Source organism: Hippocampus guttulatus, chromosome 13, assembly GCF_054856545.1.
Source record: "Hippocampus guttulatus isolate MCC_2025c chromosome 13, RoL_Hgut_1.0, whole genome shotgun sequence".
Taxonomy (NCBI): domain Eukaryota; kingdom Metazoa; phylum Chordata; class Actinopteri; order Syngnathiformes; family Syngnathidae; genus Hippocampus; species Hippocampus guttulatus.
In genome coordinates this window covers 1913430-1929493 of record NC_141273.1, presented here as the reverse complement: position 1 = coordinate 1929493, position 16064 = coordinate 1913430, and the positions used below count along the sequence as shown (strand labels likewise).

Sequence of the window (16064 nt, the reverse complement as noted above, 5' to 3'; positions counted from 1 at the left end):
CCTGTCTTGACATTATCTTTATTCTTCCTCTCCCCTATCCAGCTAAGACACCTGGGAAATGACGAGGTCCACATCATTTGGTCGGAACATTCCAGAGACTATCGGCGAGGAATCATCCCGACAGAATTTGGTGACGTGCTCATCGTCATCTACCCCATGAAAAACCACATGTATTCCATCCATATCCTCAAAAAACCTGAGGTATTGGCAATCTCGTGATTTGTGTGTAAATTAAGTGAAATAACCAATTAAAGCACAGGTGTCAAACTCAAGGCCTGGAGGCCAGATCTGGCCCGCCACATCATTTTATGTGGCCCGCGAAAGCAAATCACGTGTATCAACTTGCATGATCCTTGCTAAAATCTCTATCAAAATATCAAATTGTCATGTGTCATAAATAAGGCTGAGATTTTTTTTCCCCTTTTTTCACAAACTTGAACAATAAACGAATAAATTATTACAGTTGACTTGACTAGTAATCCATTAATTTGTTGTTTGCAAGTCATAATGCAATGAGACGATGAAACATTTTTGTGGTTTCAGTATCGTAACGGCCATCTGAGGGGAGACGCAACTCCAAAGTGGCCCTTGACAAAAACGAGTTTGACACCCTTGAATTAAAACATTTTTTTTTTGTTTTGTTTTGTTTAGTGGAAATGTTTCATCTTCACATTTTAGGTTATTTTTCCACAATAAAAAAGACAATAATAGACACTTATGTGAAGTATGGTTTTAGTTCCCCTCGAGTCCCTTGTGGAAAAATAGAAAAACTGGTCGATGTATTTGTTTTATGATGGTAACATACACAGAGTAATCACTTGAAACTCCATCGTGCTCAAACCTGCATGATAGAGAAAACATCTTTGAAGAAGCATTAAGGTGTTGAATTGGCACTACGTGAAACCAAATTCGCAAATGGCTCAATGAATATCCATTATATGAAGACAACATCAGTTGCTTCTAAAATACCTGGCACGTTACTTTTTCAATATACAATTAGAATTTGGTACTTGGTGATGTTGAATGGAATGATTGCATGATTTTAATTGACACTCACATCAGGACTAAAAGGCAATTTTGTCGCAGTTCACGTCTCTTGTTGTAAAGGCGCATGGTCATATCAGACAGACTGGTTGTCTGACAATCCGGGGAGATGCTGCTCTGCTTTTTGTTTCAAGCAAAAGCACAGACATTAATACCACAGCACTGATAGCGTAACTCTGTTTTAAACAAGACTTAACATAATAAGAGTCTTTTTTTTCTGTATGACATACTGTAGATACCACAGCACTAATAACATCACCATCTTCTGTTTCATTCATCCTTCAAGCAAAATATTGAATTATCATGAATCTGAAAGCAAGTTAGAGGAGATATTTTCTGTGTTGTTGTCCTGAAAGCACTGTATTCCGTCATGGGGCAAACGGGCTGGAGACCTGGTCTTAAAGTTGATTAAATTATAAATATATATATCTTCTCTTGGGTGGATTCCTTAAGCAAAACATGGAATTGAATCTGAAAAAGAAGCATAGCCTCAATTGAATTGTATATCATGAAAACAACGTCCTCAAAATTTGATCAGCATCCTTTTTTAGGACTGTCATAGAGGATTCTTTCACTGACAAACACCAATTCACCCTTTAATAAATTATCAATGTTATGCAAATGAAATAGAATGCTACTGTCTATTGCATGTGTCACAACACAGTCTGTCCCTGCAGGTCCCGTTTTTTGGTCCCCTCTTCGACGGCGCCATCGTGGACATGAAGATTTTGCCAACAATGGTGAGAGCCACAGCTATCAACGCGAGTCGAGCGCTGAAATCACTCATTCCTCTGTACCAGAACTTGTATCCTTTTAAAAACCTACCCGGAATTGGAAGAACTGAATGTTGAAATGTAAGTAACTCAACCTTGTTCTTCCCACTTTTAATGTCATACGTCGTCATGGTCACGGGCAAAGGAAAGCAAGGGTTAGAGGTGGTGGTGGTGTCGGGAGGGGGCTTTCACACAAAGGATACAAAGAGTTCAGTAACTTGACCAAGAAGTAATGTTGCTTGTCCCTTTAGCTGAATGTATTGTGTGTAAGTGTAGAAAATTGGGCAAGAGACTGAAAGACAGCTGTGCATTCGGCGTGTCTGTATGATCGCAAGTGATGGCAGTTTCATCAATTGTCATCGACTACTTTATGCCTCGCACTTTCAAAAATAAGGCAGTCCGCTCTTGTGCCCACACTTATGCTCCCAAGTCATACTCTCTTGTCAAAAAAAAAACCAAATGTCAACTGCGATGTCTACTTTTTTTTTGTCCAAGTTTGTCTTAGTAATTCAGAAAATGGCAACATACGTTAAAAATCGTAGTAGCACAATCTACCGCATGGCAACGAAAGCAGTCTGCTTGATACTCCAGAATCCATTTGAAATAACCTACAGTTTGATTGTGTTTCAGCATTTAGTAAATCTGTAAAATCTTGTCATTCTAAGCATACTGGAGGAGGATTTTCGTGGAATATGTTTTATTTCATAAGTGTATGTAATCAAACCAGTGTCTAATTTCGAGAATGAAAGAGAGCGTTCAGCCCAGTGATAGTGTTCCGCGTAGTAAGATGTGCAAGTGCTCTCGAGTAGCATTCATGCTTTTCAGTCAACTCAAAAAACGTGAAGGTAAAGGTGTCATCTCAGGATGTGGAAAAAGTCTCGTGGTGGTAAGGGAAGTTCTGAAGAATCCATTTTGCTTCGCGTCCAAAAATTGAGACAAAATCGGGAGAGTGAGACTCAGTTGGAGGTTTCAGCTGGTAGCTGACACCTCCATCGTTGGTTTGTGTGTGTGTGAGTGTACGTGTGCGTCAGCGAGCGTGCACGTAGCTTCTTTCGCGTCTGTACGTCTTTGTCGCTACTTGAGATTGTGCAGGTGTGACATATTTGTGTCAGGCCCGCGCGCACATCCGTCCATACGATGTGTATGAGTGCGAGTGATGTCACCTGGTTGAGAGATGTTTGCGTGTCTGCCGGTGTCCTGGTGAGTATCGATTGGTGGCAGCAGCAGGTCGATGCCTCTGACAGCTTGAATTACAGTAATCAGTCATTATTGACTCTCAGTCTCTCGACTGGACACACGTCTTTCTTCCTTAATGGCTCTACATCTGTCACTTCTTTCTTGCCTTTTCCCCACTCTGCCTTTGACGCTTCTGTGTGTCGCGCTCTCACGTCTTTCCGCCCGCGTGCGCATTTTGTACCGATGGGCGGCACGGCTCAGTGCTGAGAGTAGTCGTTTCCCAACCCAGAGGTTGGTGACTCAATCCTTGGCCATGTCGAAGTGTCCTTGAGCAATATACTGAACTTGCTCCTGATGCGTCATCAGTAGGTGAATGTGGTCACAGTGTAAAGCGCTATATGAGTGACAGCCCATTTATCATTTACCATTTCCTCTGGGCTTGAAGGGAGCGTCTTGGAAGTGGGCACTAATGTCCACCCGGACTCAAAAGATGAGCTTTGGTGGTCCAAAGCCATTTTCACTTCAACACGAGATTCCTTGAAGCAGTTCAGAAGATAATTGATTTTCAAAAGCTTACAGATCAGTTGTGCTCTGACGTCATTACCATTTTGATTGGCATGTTGGCAAGGAGTTAAATTGATCCCTGTTCTTTTGTCTTCTCTGCTTTCTCCTTCTCCCTCTGGTTCCTTTCCATATGTTGCGCTGTCTGGTTTTTATTTGATCTAATCTCCATAGTTGCATTATCTTTTTCAATAGTTTGTTCCTCTTCCATAGATATTCATTGACTAAAAGTGACAGATGCTTCGGTGGCTTAATCTTTTTACAATTTATTGAATAAAAGAATCAAGAGGAGTTCTTGAATGAGTCAGACAACAGACATTCAAATAAATGTCTGCCATACAGTACGTGCACTAGATATTCTTTCATACATTAGATCAGCAGCAATATTGGGTACAAGAAATTAAAAAAGGGGGGAAAAAAGGCAGGTCACAGAAAATGTACTCATTGTATTTGCTTCCCAGTTTTAACATTTTAAACCACAACTCCGTGAATAGCAGCAATCTTGACTCCTGGAAGTCGCCCCCTTGCTGGCTTAGCGCCTCTAGCACGTCCACCTTATTGGTAATATCGCGAACGTTCCCAACAGGCGGGAGGGGGGGGGGGGGGCGCACACGTTGATATCGTCTCCTTCTCTCTCGACGCTTTGTTCTGGCACACCATCCCTGACCCTTCCTCCCCAGGTCACGGGGAATGTCGGGTCACGCTCCAGGAGCCGTCTTAGTGTTACCACGGAGTACATTCAAAATATCCTTCTAGAAACCTCACTGCTAAATGAGTGAGTTTTAGTTCAATGTAATAGGTCCTCAATTCCTAAAAAGATCATTCATAAAATAATGGCACATTATGGTCTCTTTTAGATGAAAGGTCATGATAACTAAATAACTAAACAACTAAAGCTTTGACAAAGTTAATTCTAAAGTGATTTTTGTGCTCTGTTAGTTTTCTACATCATTACTAACACAAATAGGAAGGTAATTTAAAGCAGAAAATATACATTTGAAGCCCAAAATCAGGTATACATAAAATACAAGATATGGGAGGCAGGTGAGTTGCATTGTAGCCGGAAATGAAGGCCGCATTTGAAGGAGCCTTTGAATTGGTAAAGCCTCCGCGTACCTTTATGTCATCAGCCTTCAAATGCAGCCCCTTGAAGGATGCATCCCCTGAAATGGGACGCAGCTATTGAGAAGCAGTGAGGTCACACATTCACACCGTCCTTGGTGTTGTTGTTCTCCCTATTGAGTGCACTTGTGCTGTATTTTTCAAATTTATCACTGCATCGTGACATCAGGGGATCGTCACCGAGAGGCTGACATACAAGCAAATAGAGGAGGAGAGTGGAAAGAGAATTGGCAGGGCTGGAAGTGTTTGTGATTTACTGCCCCCCTCATATCTGTAATTTGTTGTCAGTGTCTCACATTCTGTCTTTTGGCCCTCAGGGCAGTCCATCTGCTTTCCAAATCCTTCTGATTGTTCATTCACCATGACCCTCCAAAAGCACACAAGCATCCATCGTCTCAAGTTGCTGCGGCAGTTGTGTTGAAGTTACAATATATAACACAATACAATACATCTTTATTTATCTCGCACTTTCACAACAGCTTCAGCTGTAACAAAGCGCAAAACAGTTCATATAAAATAACAAAATAACATAAAATGCGGACAGTCATGCAACCTTAACCAGTTATCCTGCATACGCTTTGTTGACCGAAGCAGTTCTAGATGAAAGAGGAGAGAGTCCAAGTGTCCTTTCACCAGTGGATCAGAGACATCATGCTCAGAATGTGCACACGTCTGCTACAAGCTAAGTTTGAAAGTAAACAAGAAGCTGTCGCGGCCATTGACGAAAAAAGGGAGTGGTTCACTTTTCCTGTCCAATGTAAATCCGCTTGAATTCCAAGCGGCGACTCTCAGTTCCCAATACGCATTACAACTATATCTCGGAGTGTCCTGCAGTCAGGGATTTCAAGGCCTTTTCTTCTGGCCCAAACACTACCTGAGGCATCGACGTGGCTGCACAGTTAGGTCGATTTTGGGTTGTTTATTTATTTGGTCCAATCAAATACCGGCATCTATGTGTTACCCAACCTCTTCAGAACGCGGCATTGACTAATAGGAAGACAGTACCATTCTACTTATAATGAGACTAGATGTGGCGCGCACAAACAGTTCTATGTAGCAGTTCAACTCATTCTGTTTGCTAACTCCAAAACTAGTAGCTGATTATCACATGCGGTGTCATTAAACAAATTCGTTACCTCAATTTTCTGGGCAGAATAGATGGTTCTTACTGGTCCATGCTCTTTTCTTTTTGCCTTTTGTGAGCAGCGAACAAATACACGTGCACATAGTGTCTTGGTCGACATGATTTTATCAGCTGCCTGTCCCGCCTCCTGCGCTAATGGCCTGAATTTTGACAGACGCACGAAATGATTGGGCAGGGTCTGGTCGGTGACGGATTTTTAGTCTGTCCGGTCCAAAACACAGAACGCTATTTATGTTGGAGTTTTAGAGCCCAACTTTCGTGAAAGACAAAAAAAAAGTTGTGTAGCTGGAGAAGGCCATAAATCACCACTGAACGGCCAGGTCCAAAAGTCACCGCCCGCCACCATGATTTTGCATATCAGCTTGTTGCGGCAATTTAAGACTGGTCAGCATCTCTTGCATTCTCGGGATGAAATGATAAAACATAGATCTTTTTATCTCCATCATCGCCATTGTTTGTCAAGGGAAGTTTGCTGTTCGTAATATCATTGTGGTCATTAGTACATTTTGTGGGGTCTCAAACGTTCATTGTTACTTTTTACTAATGTGCCAAGTGTAGATAGGGTAGCTTGTGTTTTTTATTTTAATTTTAAAAAATCTAACTTGTTGCAATCATTTTTTTTTGTTTTGTTTTGTTTTCATGAACCATTTAGGTTAATTTAACCCTTTCAAGGACAGCGTTTACAACAGTGGACAGCTTATCATGTTATCAGGTTACAGGTTATCATTATTGCTGCATGAAAGGGTAAAGCATTTCTCCGCTCGTGTGCACACACAACATTGCGCATACCTGTTGCTGTCTGTTCCAAAGTCTTTCAGTATGTATGGAAAGGGATTTCTCTCCATTGAAAAGCTGGATAACGTACAGTTGGAATAGGACAAATCCTGGACCAGAGAGACGTTGAAAACTGGATGGGAAAAAGGGGACTTTTAAGTGAAACATAAGCGCACGGATTTAATCAGCATTGATAGTTTGTGCTGCTTGAAGCGTTACGCCACAACGTTACATCATATCAACAATTGGTGTACCCCAACCAGCAACTGCAACGGTGTCACCACCATCTTCGACAGTGAATATTTATTTGCATGCGATCGGTGTTGGAGTGTGGGTTAAAGAGCAAGCTGTGGCCATTCTCCATCTGGTCTGAGATGATTGTGCTCCTGAGGGAACAATGCTGGAGGGATGCTAAGCTGCTATGCACACAGAAACACACACACACACATACAGACGTGCATCCGTCACAACCAGTTTTAGCAGCAGTATGTTGGCATGACTAGTCATCTATCCATTAATGTTGCATTTCAGGATGTTAATGTTAAATGTTTATGTGTCGCTGCTTCATGCTTTCAGGATTAGTTCTATTGTCTGTGTGTGTGTGCGTGTGTGTGCGTGCGTGCGTGTGCGTGTGTGTGTGTGCGTGCGTGTGCGTGCGTGTGCGTGTGTGTGTGTGCGCGCACACGTGTAGTTGTTGATTGGCAGGGAAAGCTGTAATGTGGCTGGAGTCAGCATATGGCTCGGTGTGATAGCACAGTTGTTTGTGTGTGTTTTCTGTGCATGTATGTGTCACCGCCGTTCCCTCTCTGTCACACTGTGTTCCCAGTGAAAAGATGGCAGCTTCGGGCATGTAGTGCTATTATCTCCCCCCCCCACCCCCCCCCCCCCCACCCCCCCACACACACACACCATGAGCAGCCAAACGCTAGCAGACTGACTCCCTGGGTTCTCTTTGCCAGCTCCCTCAATCGAGCCCATTGTCCCAGTAAGACTACAATCTGCAGCATGTGACAAGAAGAGCGTGTCCCTCACAATGGTAGAAAGGTGAGGGGCACAACCTCACAAATTGGAGACACTTTGTCAGTGCTGATGCCGAAATCGGGTCACGCCATCCTTAACCCATTCACTCCCAAAGACGTTTTTAAACGTCTTTTCAGACTTGGTCTATAATTGGCTGGTACTGAATGAGTTAACCTCACCGCGGTCTGAAATCCTCATCAGCATAGTTGATATGAATGAAAACTACGACATTGAGGGTCTTATTTTATCTGATGGAGTTGTGGAACATTCTCGCCAAAAAATAGAATCTTAATGGGCTTCACTGTTTTATTTTTTTGTGCCTTTTCGTTATTCATTTTAAAGTCAAAGAGCCTGAGCTCAAAACACTGGTCTGGGACCAGCTTTAAGGTGTGGCCGATAAATACAACAAAATAATATGATATTAGATGCATGTGAATTGTGGTGTTTTCTAAACATAATAATAAAGACGAATCATGACACGAGCAACGTCCTATCTGGCCGCAACACTGGTCGCTATGGTAATGTTTAAACGTGCTGTCACCGCACATCCTAGCGACGCCTTCAAAATAAGATACACCACAAATAAGAAGTGCGTGAAAAATACAACTTACCATCGCCGGATATTATGCAGAGTGGGCTTGATGCGTTGGAATGTCCCACTGAGATAAATCCGTATTTTAATTAGGACTCCTGATGCTGCTCTTAAATGTAGTCTTCTTTTTTTGGAAGTCATAGCCCTCTCTTCTGTCTCCTGGCTGGGCCTTTTCCCCTTCCCAAAGAAACTTTCCAGAGACGTTTGTTTTTTTACTTATTTTGCTAGCTCCTGGTTTTCATTTTAGTGGTAACCTATCACGTGACCGAGAAGCGCGCCTTGACCTGCGTCAAGAGTGACATACTGTAGACGGATGTAACAGAGAATCCGATAATGTTTCAAAATGAAATATCTTTCAGATTCTGAAATAAATAAAATGGAAGTAATATAAATTACTTATTCTTTCTGTGTGGCCCGGCACCAAATGACCCACGGACCGGTATCGGTCCGCGGCCCGGGGGTTGAGGACAGCTGACATAGATGACATGTTCGCAACTGGTATATTTAAAAGAGGTAAAATATCCTCCTTTTAATGAAGAAAAAAGCAGCGACATGAATGACTTTTCACACATTCTAAGACATTCCGTTCACAACAGGTGGTGCCAAATGTGGCCCTCTCAAGCTCTTTGATAGTCTTTTGTGATTAAGGGCCACGCTAATAAACTTGATTTGATGTGGTAAATCGGTAATTGTATGCATTCAGATGAAAAAAAAAAAGTTGAGGTCTGGTTGAAAGTCAAATCACTTTCTAATCGTCCCATTTAAATTGAATAGCAGCAAAAACAACAACTGAAATAACATTTTCATGAGTCATTTTTGATTCCGTACGTCACCCTCAAGCCAATGAGTAAAAGTGTGTGTGTGTGTGTGTGTGTGTGTGTGTGTGTGTGTGTGTGTGTGTGTGTGTGTGTGTGTGTGTGTGCGCGCGCGCGTGCGTGCATGTGCACGTGTGTGTGTTTGAATGCACAGTTGATGGTTATGATGGGTTAATCATTTCCTATTGGTCAGACAGAGGAAATGAAAAAGAACGTGAGAACGACTAGTCCAAGCTATTTCTTCCATTCCTCGAAGTGCGTTAGTGTTTTTCAGCACTCATCTGTTAATCAGCTCGAGGTTTAATTTTATGGTTAAGATGACAGATAAAAAGCACGTAAAAATTTAACATCAGCATTATTGCGATTTAACATCAAGATTCTTAGTGTGAAAACAATATTGCAAAAAGCAATTTAAATAGCAAAAAAAAATAAAAAATCACATATACATGCAACCACAGCATTCCAATAAATTTGATTTGAAACGCAAAAATTTATCAAGTGCACAACCTTGTTTTTTGGGGGGTGTTTTTTTGCATATTCAAAGTTCTTTAGGACAACCCGTAAGTGTTGTTCCCTTCACATTTTTTCCCTGCATTCGCTGCATGCCAGGGAAGTTAATTCCTTTTAAATTTGCAGGAGTAAAATAAAACTACTACTCAGTAAGGCTAAATAAGGTCGTCCAGTCAAATGGCATTACATGAAATGTCATCACGTAATCTTGGTTAACCGTGAGCATCGCTTTTAAACTAAACATGCCGTTTCATTCCTAACCCAAATGCATTATTTCTATTCTTGTTTTCATTATAACGTTAGGCTAATACGATTATTTCATTCTCTGCTCAGGAAATACAGTATACGAAATACTTAGAAACGTCTCTTTATATGAAATTTTCAAGTTATGAAATGCCTCAACAGGAAAATATTGCCTCTTGTTAGGAAAGAAATTTCTAATGTCTGTGTGTACATAGATAAATAAATAAATATGTGTCTGTGCAGCGTCCTCGTCATCCGCCCCTCGGGCCATGAGGCGTTCCGATAGTTTTACGTAAATGTGAATCACCCAGAAAAGTGCTCACCAGTCGGGCGATGGCTCACTATGCTGATGTTTGCCTTGGACATTTTCGAAGGATTGTTAAAAGCCGACAAAAGCAAACGTCCTTGGATCAGTTTTTCACAAAACGCCAGGCAAAACCCACTTCTGAGAGAGAACATGGACTAAAAAGGGCAAAAAAAAAGATGAGGACGCAATTAAAAGTGAAATGACCATCGTTTTTATTCTTTATTCTTTGCTTTTTACATTATGCACAACTCTCATTTATTGTGCAATAATCTAATTGTAACATGATTTGCTACATATTTTGATAATAATAATAATAATACATTTTATTTATAAGCGCCTTTCAAGACACCCAAGGACACTTTACAATAACAAAAAACACAAAACAATACGGGTTGAGCAGTGGCAGCCAAAACGCGCCAGCGTTCACTCAACCCGGAAGTCATAAAGAAACCACAAGGGAGGGAGAGATGCATTTTTATCCTTTAGAAAACATTTATGTCTGAATTTTGGGGGGCTTTGGAACAGATTAGGGCAAAATCTTCTAGTTAAGAAAGTTTAGGGACCACTGTATAAAGGTGGCACTCTTGGAGAAAAGTGTAGTGTCCACATAAACACTGAAAAGTACTTTCTATAATTCGAGTAATGTCATAAACTGACCTGGGGAGAATATACAGCGAGATCACTGGTTACATGAATCGTGTCGTACAAAGCCAGGTTAATGTCTTTCGATATCACTTGCTCCAGCATGTATTTTCAGCCCGATTCACAAAATGTCTTGAGTTCTGTCATGACTGCGCTCATGCACATCTTGTACCAGGGAGCTGTGAGTGCAGACCCATGAGCTCAAGCCATCAGTGGCTTGATCAAGAGCAGACCTCCCTCCGAGGGATAAACAGGCCGATCTGCCCTGTGTTTAGATAAGCGGCAATGTGCAAAAAGAAACGATACACAGCGGTTGTGCTTATGAATGTGTTTTTATGTGACCAGGGGGAAGCTTGGGAAAGGACATGAGCTCTAATAGTTATGTTCTAACACAGTGGCAGCTCAGACGTTGAACATAATCAGATCCGGAGGGTTGGTCGACCTGATTCATTAGAATTTTGAAACGGTGTTTGCAATTAGAAAGACGGAAATATGAACAATACGCTTCAGGATCCAAAGGTGTCTGTCATAAAAGGTTTATCTACTGCTGCTGCAAGCAGTGTTTTAACGAACATTCTTCATTGTCACATGTCTTACATGAACACGTTAGGCATCTTGAGGTTCCTTGTAGAATAATTATTTTCAATGGCATTTTGTACTACTAAAAAAAAAAAAATTACAAAATTACAATTTAAATTCTTGCGCAACCCCAATGAAAGCTGTGATTTAGATTCAAAGTGTCATATGATGGATGGATGGAGTTAGGTCATCATTCATTTCATTTTCGGCAGCTGGCTAAAGTAAAACCTCTCCGTTCTCATGAGCAGTTTGAGACAGTAATTCATGCCTTCGTCACATCCCGGCTGGATTACTGTAATGCACTTTACTTTGGAGTCAGCCGATCCTCCATTAAGCATCTCCAGTTGGTCCAGAATGCTGCTGCGCGCATCTCGACTGGTACTCGTAAGAGGAAGCAGATCACTCCTACTCTGGCATCCCTTCACCGGCTCCCTATAAATTGTAGAGGTTTTTTTTTTAAGATCCTATTTTTGGTTTTCAAATCTTTAAATGGCCTCGCTCCACCTTACCTCTCTGAGCTCCTCCGACCCTGCACACCTGCCTCAGGTCTACGGACCAGACACTATTAGAGGTACCAAGAACTAAACGGAGGCTCATAGGGGATTGAGCCTTTTCTTTTGCTGGTCCCTCTCTTTGGAATGACCTCCCACTGAACATTCGACAAGCCCCCCCCTTGCTGCCCATCTTTGAAATTTGTCTCAAAACTCATTTTTATTCTCTGGCTTTTGATTCAGCATGACTCAGACTTGATCTTAGTTTCACTGTTTTGTGCTTTCGACTGTCTTCGTTGTGAATTTATTGTTTCATTGTTTATTGTTGTATATATGATATTTGTTCCATGTATTTACAAGCATCCATTCACAGGTGAGTCAAAAGGTTCTCTTTGACATTTTGTGACTGAAGGTCAAATTCAAAATTTCAAGTGCCCTCTGCTAATAATAATAAGAATTAATGATTGTATTTAGAGTGGCATTTTAGGGCACTCAATGTATACAAAGTAACCACAATATTTAAAAGGAAACTAGCAGCACAACATTTTTTTTAAAAAATGGAGCATCACTTAAAATGGCGGATGATACGGGCGATCTGGCATAGGTGTGTTTTGAGTCCAGATTTAAGAGGCTGTGTCACGGAGATCCGGTTGTAGGTAGTTCCTACAAGGGCAGAGTTGCTGAAGTTTGTCCCTCACAGTGGACAAAGATATAAATAAAATAAATTCATCAGACTAAAGATCAATCTTTATGTAATCAGATTGTATCGCTGCGTGTGGCAGATGTTGCTTAACTGTTCGAGCCTGCAGAATAAGAATAAAATCCAATTCCTTAGTTGGAGAATTATTCTCATGGCTTGTGTGACATTCACCGACACCCATACCGTGTTGGTGGTCGATGTGTGCTCCCAGCAAACACGGTTTGCATTCCCGCTCCGGCGGGCTCCTTTGCGATGAAGATGATGAGATGAAACAAACGTGTGCGCACGTCAAAGGGTAGTAATGAATGTATCACTTAGGGGTTTTTTGGGGGGGGGGGGGTTGCCGTGGCCTCAGCTTCTGCATTGAGTTAGCGAACAGCTTAATTGGGATAAATATTGGAGTTGATGTGCATGTGTGTGTGTGTGTGTGTGTGTTCGCGTTCATGCACAGTTCCCCTCATTGCAAGCCGTGGCCAGCCCATCTCCGTCGTACGTGTACACACACACACACACACACACACGTAATGAAATCACAAAGCCCTCCATATCATTGCTATCGCAGAAAGATATAAACCCATTAGCATGTTCCTTTGGGCATGGACACACACGCGTGTACACATAGGTTTATCATTACACGCTGTAAAGCTTTTCCAATTGTATTATCCCTCTGATATGCTTCTCTCTGTTGTCTGTTCCAATGCCTCGGGTGGAGAGGACAGATATGGCGGCGGCAGCGGTGGTGGTGTGGGAGATGCCGGGTGTGATATGGGCGTGTGTTTCTCAGGAGTAGTTTAACCTCTCCTGTGATGAGCAAATGTTAGGTTGTTGCGTTTGTACTCATCACTAACAAGGGGCGATTTGGCCTCGTTGACAAGAATGCCATTGATGTTGGTGTCACAGACAATTGACTTATGATGTCACTTTGGTGTCTGACCGGAAGATATGATGCTTCTGAGCAAATAAAGAGAGGTGGTCGAATTTGCTTTGTCTCCATCCGAGAGATGTTTCCATAGTTTTCGTCGCGGCAGTGTGCATCTTCTAACAATCATACGTATGGACTTTGAAATGAAAGAGAAAAGCTTTGAAGTTGACTTTCAATCTTGGATCGGAGATGTTGGCCGCCACAGCGTGCACGATGGCACCTACGTTTGCTACGAGCTAGGTTTGAACATAAACAAGGAACTGTAGCCGTCCCTTCCAGAAGTATTGGAACAGCAAGGCCAATTACTTTGTTTTTGTTGTATACCGAAGACAGATCAGAATATGAGACAAAGGTTCTGAAGTGTAGCTTTTATTACATGGTATTCACATCTAGATCAGTGGTTCTTAATCTGATTTCGATCGAACCCCAGGGGTTTGGTGAATCGGTCTCAGGGGTTCGACGGAGCCTCTGCCATGGAAGTTAAGACGCACCTGACGCAACATGTCAATTCGTTATGACACGCCCGCCTCGCCATCAATGGCTGCAGATGATCACATTACATAGCTTGTCCAATCAGTGCTGCGGGAAATTTCGTTCGCTCAGTAGTCACCGTGTGACTGTTGTGATAGTACGTCGTGCACGGTTCGTTTTGTGCACAATTAAAACAACTTATGCTTATGTCTTGAAATTTTATTAACTTTTTTCAGTTTTTAATAAATGCATTTTTTATTAATAATATATAATAATAATAGATTTTATTTATAAGCGCCTTTCAAGACACCCAAGGACACTTTACAATAACAAAAAAAACACAAAACAATACGGGTTGAGCAGCGGCAGCCAAAACGCGCCAGCGTTCACTCAACCCGAAAGTCAGAAATATTAGTTGAATTTATAAAATAAAAAATAAAAAATTTTACACGAATGAAGGGTTTGATGAATGTGCATATGAACTGGTTGGGTTCAGTACCTCTAACAAGGTGAAGAACCACTGATCTAGATCTATTGAACAACTCAGGACACCGAGCAGTTTTTGCTTGAAACCACTTACTTGACAAAAATATTGGAACAGACATTATTAAATTAACCTAAACGTGAATAGAATTGAATATTTGGTGGCGTAACCCTTCCTCGCAATAACTGCATCAAACCTGCGACCAGGGGTGTGCTGGCCATCATGAATTTCGAGAAAATGTGTTCATTTTCCTGGGCGGCCGTCCTATTTTTGAGCCAGTTCAATGTTTTGGAATGTAAGTAGACTCTTTCTTTCTCCAGACTTTAGGCTTTCCATCACAATGGTAGAAATTTATCTTGGTCTCATCGGTCCATCAAATGTCTTGCAAATGTTTGTGGCTCATCTCTGAAGTTTTTAGCAAAATCCAGTCTGGCCTTAGGATTCTTTGGGCTCATGAATAGTTTGTATCATGTGGCATGACTTGTATATTTCTTCTCTCAAAGTCTTCTTCCAACAGTGGATTGACCCCTGCCCAGTGGAGGTTGGCAGTGATGTCACTGTTGTCTTTGGTTTGTTTTTTTTTCCCCCACATTGTTTCTGTCATCAACTGCAGGTGATACTCCTTGGCTAACGTGGTCATTGTCTGTTGCTCACATCACCAATACTTAGCCTTTCTTTTTCTGCGCTGTAAAGTGCCCCTAAAAGCAGTCAATTTTTCCCCAAATCCGACAGTGCGCCCTATAATCCGATGCGCCTTATATATGGTATTACGGTCTCTTTATATTCCCCATGGAGTTGTTTCCCTGTTAGTGTTCCTATGCTATTTAGTGGCGATTATTAGTAGGAACCAATTGTAATGTAAAAGGGTTCTACCCGACATTAATTGACACACACACTCAAACCGACAACTACTTTGTCAGCTCATTTCTCTCCTCAGCTCCTCCAGCTGTGCCATGGTAGACTGGCCAACAATGCCGACTTCTCAGCTGTACAAAGCAGAGCTGTCAAAAATGTTTGCCCATTTAGGCGCAAAATCAAAAAGCGCAGGCGATTAGCGCATCGACCTAACAATGCAGAGGTACCGGGTTCGATTCTAGCTCCGACCTTCCTGTGTGGAGTTTGCATGTTGTTCCCGTGCCTGCTTAGGTTTTCTCTGGATACTCCGGTTTACTCCCACATTGCAAAAACACATGTCACAGATAGTCAGTTTCCTTTTACTTTGCACATTGGCATTCCATTCACTCTAACACTGACCCAACATTTGATTCGGCACAACTGCACATTCTAGTGATACATGAGCTGTGAAGAGAAAAGTGAAGACAAGCTTTGCTTACTCTAATCAAGCATTATGGCTTTGGGGTCAAATTTCAGGATAAAGCCAAAAATACACCATGACCTCTGAACTTCATTTGACGAATCCGTTTCATGTTCATGTTACTGTTTGAACAACTTGCTGTTGTTCTCTAACATGGAACTAAATGGCAAAATACAGAGTAGAATCCATAATTTCACTGATGAATTTCAAAGCTAAGCTAGCTAGCTGAGGAGAAGGTCTCTCTGGGACAAATCGCTTTCTTTTTTTTATTATTTGTATCCGTGATGGCGTGAGAGAGAGAGAGGCTATCGACAGAGTTAAGTCAAGTCACATTTTAGTTATACATAAGCCAAATGAGGTGGCGCGGGCATCTGATTAG

At 41.8% G+C, this 16064-nt stretch overlaps 1 protein-coding gene across 3 annotated transcripts in view; it reads left to right on the top strand.

Moving 5' to 3' along the window:
• The window catches only part of ralgapa1 (Ral GTPase activating protein catalytic subunit alpha 1), an 81101-nt gene that overhangs the window by 47452 nt on the left and 17585 nt on the right, over positions 1 to 16064 (top strand). For all 3 annotated transcript variants that reach the window (XM_086126593.1, XM_086126592.1, XM_086126591.1), the window contains exons 43-44: positions 43 to 201; positions 1722 to 1849. In XM_086126593.1, coding sequence (XP_085982719.1) covers positions 43 to 201; positions 1722 to 1849 — 287 coding nt within the window. The remainder of the gene's footprint in view (positions 1 to 42; positions 202 to 1721; positions 1850 to 16064) is intronic.